This window comes from Simochromis diagramma, unplaced genomic scaffold (genome assembly GCF_900408965.1).
Source record: "Simochromis diagramma unplaced genomic scaffold, fSimDia1.1 OVJJ01000389.1, whole genome shotgun sequence".
Taxonomy (NCBI): Eukaryota; Metazoa; Chordata; class Actinopteri; order Cichliformes; family Cichlidae; genus Simochromis; species Simochromis diagramma.
Window position 1 is genome coordinate 317407 of NW_024387227.1, and position 12889 is coordinate 330295.

Consider the following 12889-nt stretch of genomic DNA (forward strand, 5'->3'; position numbering starts at 1 on the left):
ATTGAGTGAACCGAGCAGTTGACAGAGAATGGCAGATTGGAAGAACTGGAGAAAATGATTTGTAGCTTAACAGGAAGAATGAGAAGATGGACATCAAAGAGAATTAATCATCTGAGTGTTAGCAGCTGGAGTGTCAGAGAGGCAGAACAAAGGGATGTGACGTAAAACCCAGAAATTGCACTGAGACGAGGGGAGAGATTTCAGTTTGAAACTTCTGAGCATGATTTCATTAAAACTTTTATTTTTCAAATACTCATCATTTTAATGGAAAAAAATTGAACTTGTGTTTGCACACTGACTGAAAAGAAATCCAAACATCTGCCCATCACAGAGCAATTCAGAATTAGAGAAAATTAATGACCTCAGAGCAATCCAAAAAAGAATTTCAGATGAAAGTCGTCTCTAAGAGGCTTCGATGAATATTTTGCCTGATCAGAATTTCCTCTGATCTTTACAGGACGAGCTGGGTTTTGGAACTATCATCTGGCTCTTTTTTCTTTTGTAAATTACGCTTGCCTGAAAATTCAATCAATCCTCTTTAAACAGCAGGCATGTCTCTCTGGGGCTTTTCACAGGCGAGGGACAGGTATTCTTAGTCTGCCTGTGAGAACCCGTTAACATGACTCTGAGTGCTGTGGCATTAAAGTGAGCTCCAACACAGCCCTCCTACCTAGTTAAGAGTTGAAAACTGATGGTGAGGAGGAGGACTGCAGCAGCCCAGCTATCAGTCACACTGACGTGTTTGCCGTTTTGGCCCAGCAGGCTGCGATGTCTGTGATGGCTGTTTTGCAGCCCTTGGAGACAGCAGGCTGGATACCTTTCCTGGGAGCAAGTGATTATCAAGAGAATCCCCGGCGGGCGTGCGAATGAGAATGTCGGTCCTTCACGTGGAGACCCTCCGCAGCAAACGTGAGCCAAGGTATCAAAATTGGAGCCACATATAGGTAAAGGCCGACCTGCTGGAGGGATTGTTCCTCTGTGTTGGTACCAAAACTAAGATGGCAGAAAGGTTTAATGTTAATGCAACTGACATGTGAAGAAATGCAGTAACACAATGAGCTTACATTAAGCCATGTGTATGCAGGACTCATGCATTGGACCACACCAATCCTTAAACTTGGCCTTCATTTAGACTAAAACTGCACAACTGTTAAGTTTCATGACTTTGCTCTGCATGGATTCTCTTTGCTACGATGGAGACTACACCCACACGAGGTGAACGCTGCCAGCTACACTACTGCGGTCGCAACCTCTCTTTCAACAAAACAAATAAGCAATGCAAGGAGACATTTCATTGTCAGCTCCCTAAATGCATCAGAGATCGATATAGTCACAGTGCAGCCCTCTTCCAGGCAGAGCACTCTGTGCAAATGGATGTAAATCTAATGAAATCAGCTCACATCCAAAGAGAAGTGGGGGCAGATAAAAGGCCTGCACGTAGCAGTTAGAGCGATGAAATAGACAGGCCAGGCTCGCTCTGGCAGGTCTCGGACACTGAGGTGAGTTGTGTGGTGGCGGACAGTGCATACAAAAACGAGAGAGAAGACAAATGTACTCCCTGAATAACAAATAATGCTGACGGCGGCAACACAGTCAGAGCTCCTTACCTGGTCAATATCAGTTATAGGAGAGAGGAGCGGTGTGTGTGAGAGGTCAAAAGACTGACATATTGAGCAGATGTTCACAGCTCCCTGATTAAAACATGGTGTCTAGATTAAACAGTCGCTCAATAAACCAGTTTATGCATTGGAACTTAACTGTCAGTCGAAGCGGTAAGAAGGAAAGATGCATGACCAGTGGCTGAAAAAGTGCATATCCTACCCAGAGCTTTCCCTTTCATTTCTTGTACTGCTTGTAATGAGGAAGTTTTACTGTGTCAATTTGGATGTCTAAAATGGAAACAAGATTTCTTGCTTCTCCAAGTATCTTTGAAGTCTTTTCAAACTGACATGTTTGGGCATTTGCTTCTTCAAGCTATTATCCTAATTAGTTACTTTTTCCGGATTAATTGTTTCATCTTTGAAAATGCCAGAAAACAATAAACAAGCCTAAAATCTCGTTCTTAGCAAGCTATTTATTGACCCTAATTGAAAACTGATTTTTTTTTAAGCAAACATGCCAAAATGCCCCTACTTCTCAATTGTAAGTAGTTGCTCAGACATTTCCTCTGATCTAGCTGTATATGTATGATTTTAACTAAAGGGTAACTGAGTGGGGAAAAAAAAAAAGCTAATAAAAAAAGTGAGAGTTGCATTTTCACTGAACATATTTTGTTTATTATTCTGAAAGGGAAAAAGGCAGCAAAGGCACTTTTTCTTAAAAAAAATAAATAAATAATGATAATAATTCCAACACCTTAAAAAAAATGCAGATCTTCTTATCTTCTAACAGATAAACCTACGTGCTTCAGCAGGTGGAGTGATATTTAGTGCTACAACAATTACTTTATCTTAGTAATTTCCTTTTTTTAAATCCAGAAAAACCATGATTCGTGGTTCAAGGTGCATTTCTTGTTAAAATCATTGCAAACTGAATTTCTTTTTGGACTTTTGAATGCCAAACTATCACTATTTTAAAAAGGCTTTATGAATGATATGGATCATGGAAATTACCTGTAGTTGAAACTCTTGTTTTTTTTGTTTTTATAAAGGAGAGCCGTCACAGTACCTTGGTCTCGGTGAGTTGTCTCTGCAAAAGCTGCAGGGCCTCAGTGTGTCCCCTCTCACTGTCCTGCAGGGTGGCCAGCTGCTCCTTCATCTCCCTCTGCAACACAGACAACAAAACACAGATCAGCGACTAGTAATTGGACTTCAATATGAAAGAACTGTTGAGCTTAACTCAATTGTGAAACGTACTTGAAAGATTTCCCTTTCCATTTAAACCAATCAGCTTCTGCTTGCTTCCGGTAAAGTCTCAAAAACACCATCAGTCACGTTGAACTAATGCTAATCATGTTAGCAGACCAGTATTTTTCCAACTCTGTGATACCGTATTTATTTAAATTGTGTTATTTGCGTAAGAAATCGCTTTTGATTGGGTATGAGGCAGCAAAGATTTAAGCTGCAGCTTAAACAAACAATCCAGACGGAGAGTGAGATATAAAAGAAATAAACTGAAATCTCTGGAGACACTGGGCTCTGTCAGACAAAAACTGGGTCTCATCTCTAGTCAGACACATGCTGGCAGAACCTGCACTGCTCAGCCACCTCCAAGTCTCCCTAAGGCAATTGGCTCTGCGGGAAATGGCTGGGATGTCCGTTGTCACGAATGGTGCAGAGTTTTTAAGCAGGTTTCACTTGCCAACAACACCGGTGTTTCAGGTTTTTGGATAAAGGCATTTTAGCTGATGCAATCCCTTAAGCACAGACATCAGTAGACAAATCACCTGCATCAAAAACAATGATCTGACCGATGAACTGAGATAAAAGCTGTCCAAAAACAATCCCAGAAATGTCTCATGCAGACACATTTCCACAAAAATTGAATAAGCAATGATCCCCATGCAAGCAGGGAAAGGACTAACCTGTGTTGCTAGTGTGAGCAACAATATCTATATATTAAAAAAAAACAGACATTTTTCTTTAAAAGAATTAGGGCACAATGGACCTGGAAAAAAAAAAAAAAAAAAAAATCACACATTCTTTGTAGGATGTTAAAACAGGGATAAAACAACACCAGACACTAAACAAATCCAAAATAACAAGGAGGAATTATCTTGAGAAGCTTAACACCTCTTAACATGAGAAGATGAAGAAGGGTCACAGTTTTGAAAAATTAATTGAATTACGATATTGGGCAAGCTGGACATATATTGGTAATAACACTGACCTTGTTGACTGAAAAAACATATTTGGTGCCATTCTGTTGCCAAAGACAGGCTTTAAAAATGTTCAGTTATTTTTTTTTATAATATAATTGCTTTTAATTCCCTGGCAAATAAGGGTAAACAAACAACAACAAAAAACAACAAAAAAAAGAGCATGCATCTGCATTGGTTAACAGTTATTTAAGCATCAGCATTAATATCTGCCCAGAACTGCACCATCAGTGCATCACTAGCACCAACTGCCTTGATTCAGGGGAAATTAAAACTAAACTGAATCAAAGGACACAACCAAAAGCCTCATTTATTTCAAGGCCCCCCTGTTAAGCTTTCCCGCTGCCTGGTGTATCTGCTTGAGTAACCTGTGTGCCCCCTTCTCTGTGATCCACTAAGTGTCACTTCCTTTGAACACCAACTGCAGCAAAAATCCAGCAAATGGAACTGTCAGCTTAGAGAGGCTAATAAAACAACCGTCACTCCTCACTACCATCCAAGCCTGTCTGACAGGGAAAAAAAATAATAAATAAAAAAAAAAATTACTGATTCGAGTATTTTTTCCTACCACGGGACAGGAAAAATGAATAAGAATCCATTTAGCAGAAAATTTCTGACCTTTGTTATTAGTTGCAACTAAAAGAAGCAAATGTGGGCTGGGGAAATGAAGCATGTTTCTTCCCAAGGACAGGAACAGAAAACAATGGATGGTGCAGAGGGGGAGTGTGACTCTCCATGTTAATGATCGGAGTGCGGCAGGCTCAGCAGGCTCTCTGCCTCATCGCTACGCGTTTGTCTGCAGCGGGTCAAAGGCCACTCCCACACATTGAGATAGACCGGCACTGACAGAATTAAATAAATAAATAAATAAATAAATAAATAAATGCTCCACCACTTATCTGCTGCACGCTGACTGACCGGTCAGGGAAGGGCAGCTTTAACTGTTGCTGCTGTCACAGCATTTAGATGGATGTACAAACAGGAAACTCCACATCTGTTGAATGCTTCTAAATAAATATAGAAAAAAAAAAAAAAAAAAAAAAAACCAAAACCCCACAACCTTGGTGAAAACATTTTAATTCAAGGCCTTGAATCAAATGTGCAATTACTTAATCCTTTTTGATCTTCCAAAAGCAGAAACTGTCCTTCAGATGAAGATTTTATGAGATGATATTAAATGGAAACCAGAAAGAGCATGTACACGGGTACCTACAGAAAAAGATGGTCTGTGCAGGTGTGTGTGAGTATTTGTGTGTTCTCTGTGGAGGCGTCTCTTTCCTGTCCATCGAATCTGGCCAACACAAGTCTGACATGACATTTTCCCCAGGACGTCGAGCTGCAGGAAATGGGGGTCACGGCTTGGGGATTATAAATCTAAAACTCATTTCATCCTGCTGTCATTCCCTTCGTCCTCTTACTTTCCTGTCATATTAGCAGCTCCTGGGCAGATACATAGAAGTAAATCAAATAATACAGAATAGTCTATACCGCACAACAGTCTAAACTATTGGCACTTTTTTCACAAAAAACAAAAAATGTAAACGAGCTTTAAAATTCCTCAAAATTTCCGTTCTGTAGCTCGGATTTACAGAGCATTATTGCTAGACTCGACAGACAGACTAGACAAAGAGGCGAACAAAACAACATGCAGTCGCGCAGTGTCGCAGCATGAATAATAAAAAGCTCACAGGATGAAGAACTTCCTCTCACACACAGACAAGAGGAGTTTCCAGTTATTTCATTCACACATAGTGACAAGAAAAAAAAAAAAATAATGAAAACTTGGAATTCATATTCTTCCTGGAAGATTCACAGAATGCAGAGCCAATATGCTTTTTGGGCTCTAATTACACTGGGATCCTTTTCATTTGTTTATTGCAAGGCAATGGGCACACACCCCAGCGCAGGCCTTGGTAACTGAAAGTGCTGCAAAGTGACTTTCAGGAGGGCGGTTTGGCACAACCTTCATCGAGCCCAGGGTGTAATTCTGTCAGGTAGCAGACAGTGTGGGTAAATAGGATGTCAGCCAATAACAGAGCGGTGAACAAACTGCAGTCATCACAGTCTGTCCGTGAGCTTTATGGGCCTGTGGCGATTTAGCTTTTAGAACAGGACTGAAATATCTTGTTCCTATACTCAATATATTAAAAGACCCAAAAGAAACAAAAAAAAAAAAAACATACTGTGTGATCAAAACTATCAGTCTGGATATAAAAAAAAAGGAAGTCGTGCCTAAAATGTTTGGGCAGTAAGGTACGCTGATCAGCCACAACATTAAAAGTACAAACAGGGTCCCCTGCTGGGGAACCTTGGGGTCCTGATACTTACTGCAGATGTAAATCTGAAACTAAACACAGCAGCACACCAGCACATGGGGGTAACAGCCTCCCCGAGCAGGAAGCACCACACCACCTGGGTTACTTAATCGTGGTCACTGTTAGGAAGCTGGTGTTAATGTTGTGGCTCATTGATATATGTGTGTCATCTAGAATATACAAGTCATTAAGGAATTTCAACTGGTAATGACCCATCTTTGAGACTCAAGAAGATGATTAACTAAATATATAAAAGTTTAGTATATTACTATATGACTTGTGTCTGTATGGTACTGGTGATGTAGGGTGACAAGACCAAAGCTGTCCAGCCACCTTTTTATTCTGTATAGATCTTGGTTTGATGGGAAAAACCATTTATTTGTTTGTTTTCAGCTTAATTTATGATTTTAATTGAGATATAGAAGCTATGTGGAACTGATGTGCAAGTTGTTCTGACGCTGACTCGCCCGTGCGCGGTCCTGGCTGTGCAATGTGAGGGCCCTTTACAGCGCTTGATGCCAAACTGAGGGCAGTCTGAAGACACTGACACAGGCTGCAGTGAAGGAGCTAACAGCAGAGCTCCACAAGCAAACAGCACCGGCTGATGTCACCGCTGCAGAAATACCTGCTATGATATGTGCTGTGTGTTCTGGGGTGGAAAACTTTAAAAATATATATTTTGACATCTCTGATGCAGTTTTCTTCTCTAAAAGTGCCAGCCTGTGCAATTTAAAAAATGCAAACCCATGACCTCTGGGAATGTGACACATTGTGTATGCTTAAATGTTTCCTTCTCCGTTATGCAGGTCATCATTTCCTTGGATAAAAACTATAATGGTGCATTTACTGGAACTGTGTTCAAAGTCATGCTGAAACTGTTTGCCAAGGGATCTCAAATGTTTCACCTGCCCAGTGTGACAGCAGTCTGCGGCCTCCTCTGGCACAGATAGTAAACAAAAACAAAAACTTGTAAACTGATACAGAGAGCAGGACAACTAAAACGCTGTCTCAGGCTGCAAACTCTGACGTACTTGTTCCAAGACATCAAACTGAGCTCAAGCTGTGCCTTACATTCCAGAGCCTTGTTTCCTCTAGCATCAGCAGCGCCTACAGCCTCTCTGGGGGGACGAGTACGTCCCTGCAGCCTGAGATCAGCCAGCAGAGCAGGCCGAGGCCAGCTGAGCTGGCTGAGCAAGCCTGGCTCTGGAGGACAGACACACTATTCACTTGCAGCATCTGCTCTAGTGAGACAGAGGAGCCCTGAGATGAGAACGGCCTGTACAGTACATGTGCAACTCTCTCATAGGACTGGATGTATTCCGCTAAACATAAACATGTTTACAGCAAGTAAATTCATTGCCTTAATTAGATAAATATAGCATTACAATTTTAGAAGTTAACTATAGAAACATCTGCATGATGGGAGCTGTTCTCGTCTGCGGTGACCCTGGGTTTGTCAAGAATGACCCCACCACCACCATTTTTTTTTTTTTCCTACCGGCAACATATAGTAAAAGCAATGAACTCTGGGAAAGCACTGATGCTGGCGGCTTCCGCCAGTCCTCTGAATATAGGGCACGTCATGTAAATGATGAATGCTCAGAGGCTGCTGTTCCACTTCCTCAAGCGAGGAAGGGCACAGAGCATGCAAATGTATTAGTCTAAACACGAATTGCTAAGAAAGAAAGAAAAAAAACTATTCTGCCAGTCAGTTCTAACAGATTAATCCTTCAAATGAAAAAGATTAATGACGTCTGAAGTGTTGACAAAGGTCTACAAAGGAGGTGCATGGCTTTATCAGGGCTGTAAAGTAGGTCGATGTCTCAGGGTTTTAAGAGAGGCAAACAGATCTCAGAGTCATCAGTGTTATGCCTGATAATGTACACATTGCAGGACAAGCCATTAAAGAGGAACAGGGGGATCCTCTTGGCCTTAAAGTGGAAATCGGAGAGGTGTTGACCGATAAGAGAGAGCCTGCTGCTTGTATAAAGTCACTCAGCAACTCAGAGCTCCTCGCTGCTTCACCTTCAGCCCTGAGGCTTTTAAAGCGTGTCCTCTCCTGAGTGCCAAACAGGAGTTCAAGACATACACCTTTTTTTTTTTTTTTTTCTTTTAATACAACTGGAGTTGGCTGTCTGTCAAATACATTTCCAAGTTTAAAGGCTTATAAGCCTAATGTGAGACTTCAGAATAATTTCCAGTGCAGCAACCAGTTAGTCTCTCTCTGAAGCACTATCAATCAATGCTGTCAAGAGCAAGATGCTAATCTTTGAGAGAGCTATACATCATCTCCGCAGGCAGCGGATTAAAAAAAAAAAAACATAAAATGGCGCTTCTTTTATGCATGTGAAATGAAATAAAGTCCAAAACAAACTCCTAGCTTCTCACATGAGCCTTCAAAAATTATTTCCAAAGAAGGGGATCATTTTTAATGCCGATTTAATTTGCAGTGTTGTTTGGAAGCTCGATCTGGTAGTGAAGAGATCTTTACACTTATGAAAGTACAAGCTGCTACAACAGCTGACTAGCATAACGTTTTACAACTAACTTCTCCAATTATCTTGTTTATTTTTAAGTAACAGGATTTTCATTTACCATTTATTGTCACCTTTTTTTTTTTTTTTTTCCCCCCCCTTTTTTTTTTTTTTTTTTTAAAACCACACATCAGAAAACCACTGATTGGAGTGCCAAGGCCATACTGCACTGGACCCCTAGAGCTCTTCCCTGACAACACAGCTTCAAGGACTACGGCACATAAATCGCTATATGACGAAAAAGTGGTGATTTGAAACGAGCTAGCTGAAGTGATTACAACATCTCACTAGGATGTCTCCCACGTGTGACCTAAGCGGGGTGCTCTGGATGCCCTGGGGCAGACCCAGGACATGTTGAAAATAGATCCCTTGATTGGCTTGGGAATGCCTTGGTGTCTGCCTGGAAGAGCTGGAGGAGATGGCCGGGGAGAGGGAGGTCTGGTCAATTTAGACCACAAAATTATTAGCAATGTTTTCACTGAGCTTAGATCAAAGGATCAATAAGGTTGAATATGTGTTGATCTACAACCATGACACAATCAAGTCTACGACAAGTTAACCAGTAACCCTTATGACTTACTGGTTAACCCGTCTAGGATGCAGCCCAATTTTTGCTGCCCACACATCAAGTGGGCCTGTCATGACCTACTCGAAATACAGCTAAAAGACGCATGTCATTACAATTGTACAGCAGTTTTGTTTTTTTCTTTTTCTTAAATACCGTGTACTCAGGGAGTGATTTTTGATAAACCTACTCATCTCATATTTTGACTTGAACTACAACTCGTGCAGGTTTATCAACACTGCACTGACTTTCTGCATTCCCTTCTAACACCATCATCTCTCTTCTGCCGCAGAGCGACTTCACCCTTTGGTTACACTTTGTAAACAAACCCTGAAAATGACCCTTGGATCTGCACGACTGCCAGCAGATTTCCACCACAACCGCATACAGGCTTGTGTCATCTTTTAGAAAAAGCTTCTTAGGATTAGTCAGACCTCTAACAGTCCGCATGTTGTTAATATAAAACCCATGTAGTATGTGTCAGTAGCACAAATCACCTTGTGAAAAAACATGATGTGGTTATATGCCAGCCAGTGCCACACGGCAGGGATAACAAACAGATTTGTTTGCCTCTAGTTCATCTTTACGGCATGGCTGCAGCTGGAAGCTATTCTGCTGTAGCTGGTGCGTATGCACTACGCAGGCTACAGCTCATAAACAGCTCTATCTGACCAAATAAAGTATGCGCCTGCTTCTCTTTCAGTCAGTTCCTTGACATCAAATAAATATTTGGGATACACACCTCTTTTGTCAAGTCACACAGTAAAGCAACACACTGGTTTTGGGTTAGGGAGGCAGTACTGTTGTTTAAATTATAAGTATAGCCTCAAGAGGGTTTTGTATGGTTTTAAATCTCCTGATAACATATGCCTGAATCATCATTTTAAAAAACAAATTTCAGGAGACTGCTCATGCACAGAGTGGGATTAAAAAAAAAAAAAAAAAAAAAAGGAGCTGTTTACAGTTAATGCATGCCACGTTGGGCAGTAATGACCAGTTTCAACCCACACAGGTCTTCAGACAAAACGCTATCAGCAGGAATATAAACAGGATGAGAAAGAACACGCTTACCTCTGGAAAGAAATGGAGGCCACACAAAGTATGCTGTTCAAACTGTTAACAAGAAAGACTAACAACAACATTTAAAAATCAGTACACTTATGGCTCAGTCAGGTGGTTGCCTGGCGAACACATTTAATTTCTTCGCATTCTGCAACTGTTGCAAGTAGTTGTAGCAACCAACTAGTTGCACAGAGGTTGAGAATACGACACCCTCAACTTCTGAGCGACTACTTTTGAAATGATTGCACATGTAGTCTATATGAATTTATGCTTATGTAGACAGCAACTGATTTGCGATTGTTGCTCATTTGTCACTGATAATTGGAACGTTATTGCAAAGAGATTGTGTGTAATTTCCAACAAAGCCTGTGCAATTGCAAAGCAAAAGCTGACAGTTGCAGACTTGGTCCCCATCTTTGAAGCAACCATTTAAAATGCTATAAGATTAGAATAATTAGAACAGAATAATTCTGAGAGCTCGGGTGCTTCTACAAAAAATGCACCCTTCCAGAGGTTCAAACTGCCGTGTTTTAGCGTCTAAAGTTTTACTGAAGTGTTACTGTAAATAAGCCAAAAGAAAAAAAAGAAAAAAAAGAAAAGGATACTTCTCCACTTAGTTTACTGTGGGCACACACTAAGATTACAATGAATTAAGCAATATTTCCAAACACTACTACCTCTAATGCTTTTTTGGATGAGCTTTTGATTGTAAAAATTGTGGATTTCAATACTGCAGATTAGAAGGATGTTCTTCTTTGATTTTTTTCTGATTAAATTTGTAACACTTTTCACACTTTTAAACTGTCTCACAGCATGTGCCTTTATGAAGAATGCTCACTTGTGTTTACAGCTGGCATTATTATAAGACACTATGGATAAAAGCGTGGGCTAAATGGTTAAACTGTAAACAGCTGCTACGGGAGGAAGTGCCTGCTAACGGTGCAGACTAAGAGCGAGTACAGGGAATAGGGTGAGTGGGTACAATAGAACTGGCTTCTCCCCACTAATTAGCTTGAACCTTGTAATGCATTATAATAAATGAACAAAGTCTAAGAATTCCTGGCCACAGAAACCTGAACTGGCCATGTATCACTTTAGCAATGAGGGTGTTTAAGTTTCTAATTGAGGTATCAATTATTAAAGAGGCCAATTTCCGTTTCAATTGTGAGGTGAAGTTGCACATTAATTCTTTGTGCTATTGCTGGCCGTTGGCCGAACTGTCCAGCCAACACCATTTTGTGAACGGTTCCTACACCTACACCAAACTTTTGAAGACACCTGGAGTGTTAATTAAGACATTCTGAGTTGACTTACCTAGATAGAGTGCAATCTTTCCAAATCTGTAGACGGACTGATTCACACAACTAGCTTATGACTTTTACTTTACTATTCAGGTAAATTTGTTATCGTTATCTACTTGTAAAAAGTAGAAAAATCATAAAGTTGAGCCCTCTGATTGATCCAGTGTTAACCGATTGATCTACAGGGTGGGCCATTTATATGGAAACACCGTAATAAAATGGGAATGGTTGGTGATATTAAAGTCCTGTTTGTAGCACATTAGTATATGTGAGGGGGCAAACTCCTCAAGATGGGTGGTGACCATGGTGGCCATTTAGAAGTTGTCCATCTTGGATACAACTTTTGTTTTTTTCAATAGGAAGAGGGCCATGTGACACATCAAACTTATTGGTAATGTCACAAGAAAAGCAATGGTGTGCTTGGTTTCAACGTAACTTTATTCTTTCATGAGTTCTTTACAAGTTTCTCTTTGTTCACAGCCATTGACATGTTGAAGAGGTTAACACGTGAGGAGCGGATCGAAATTGTGTTGATATCTGGTGAACGCAGTAACTGGGTCATTGCAGCAGATTTCAATGCAAGACACCCTATGAGTTCACCCATCTCCCATGCTACAGTTAGCAAACTGCTTGCTAAGTTTCATGAAACTGGTTCAGTGTTGGATTTGCCAAAATGTGGACGCAAGAAAACTGTCACTAATGAAGAAACATCAGTGGCTGTCCTAGCTTCATTCAGCAAGAGCCCACAGCGTAGCACTCGCTGCATGTCATTGGAGAGTGGCATTAGTCGAACATCCCTTCGGCGGATATTAGCTACTCACAAATGGCACCCTTACAAACTCCAGCTACTGCAGCATCTCAACAAGGATGACCAAGATCGGCACACAGAATTTGCAGAATGGGCAAAACAAAAATTGGAACAGGACCCTCAGTTCACGCAGAAGATTTTGTTCAGTGATGAGGCAAACTTTTATGTGAATGGTGAAGTTAACAAACAAAACCACCGCTATTGGTCTGACACTAACCCACATTGGATGGATCCCTCCAAGACTGTTGGAACAACAAAAGTGATGGTTTGGTGTGGTATATGGGGTACAACGATAGTGGGTCCATTCTTCATCAATGGAAACCTCAAGGCCACTGGATATTTGAAATTGCTACATGATGATGCGTTTCAATCTTTACGCACTGAAGCTGGCACGTTCCCTGAGTTTTTCCAGCAAGATGGTGCACCACCACATTATGGGTGCCAGGTCCGAGCATTCCTAGATAAACAGTTTCCTGGAAAGTGGATT

At 40.9% G+C, this 12889-nt stretch overlaps 1 protein-coding gene across 2 annotated transcripts in view; it reads right to left on the reverse strand.

Moving 5' to 3' along the window:
- trim62.1 (tripartite motif containing 62, tandem duplicate 1) overlaps positions 1–12889 on the reverse strand; it is a 55727-nt gene that overhangs the window by 10646 nt on the left and 32192 nt on the right. For both annotated transcript variants that reach the window (XM_040052103.1, XM_040052104.1), the window contains one exon: positions 2668–2763. In XM_040052103.1, the coding sequence (XP_039908037.1) occupies positions 2668–2763 (96 nt within the window). The remainder of the gene's footprint in view (positions 1–2667; positions 2764–12889) is intronic.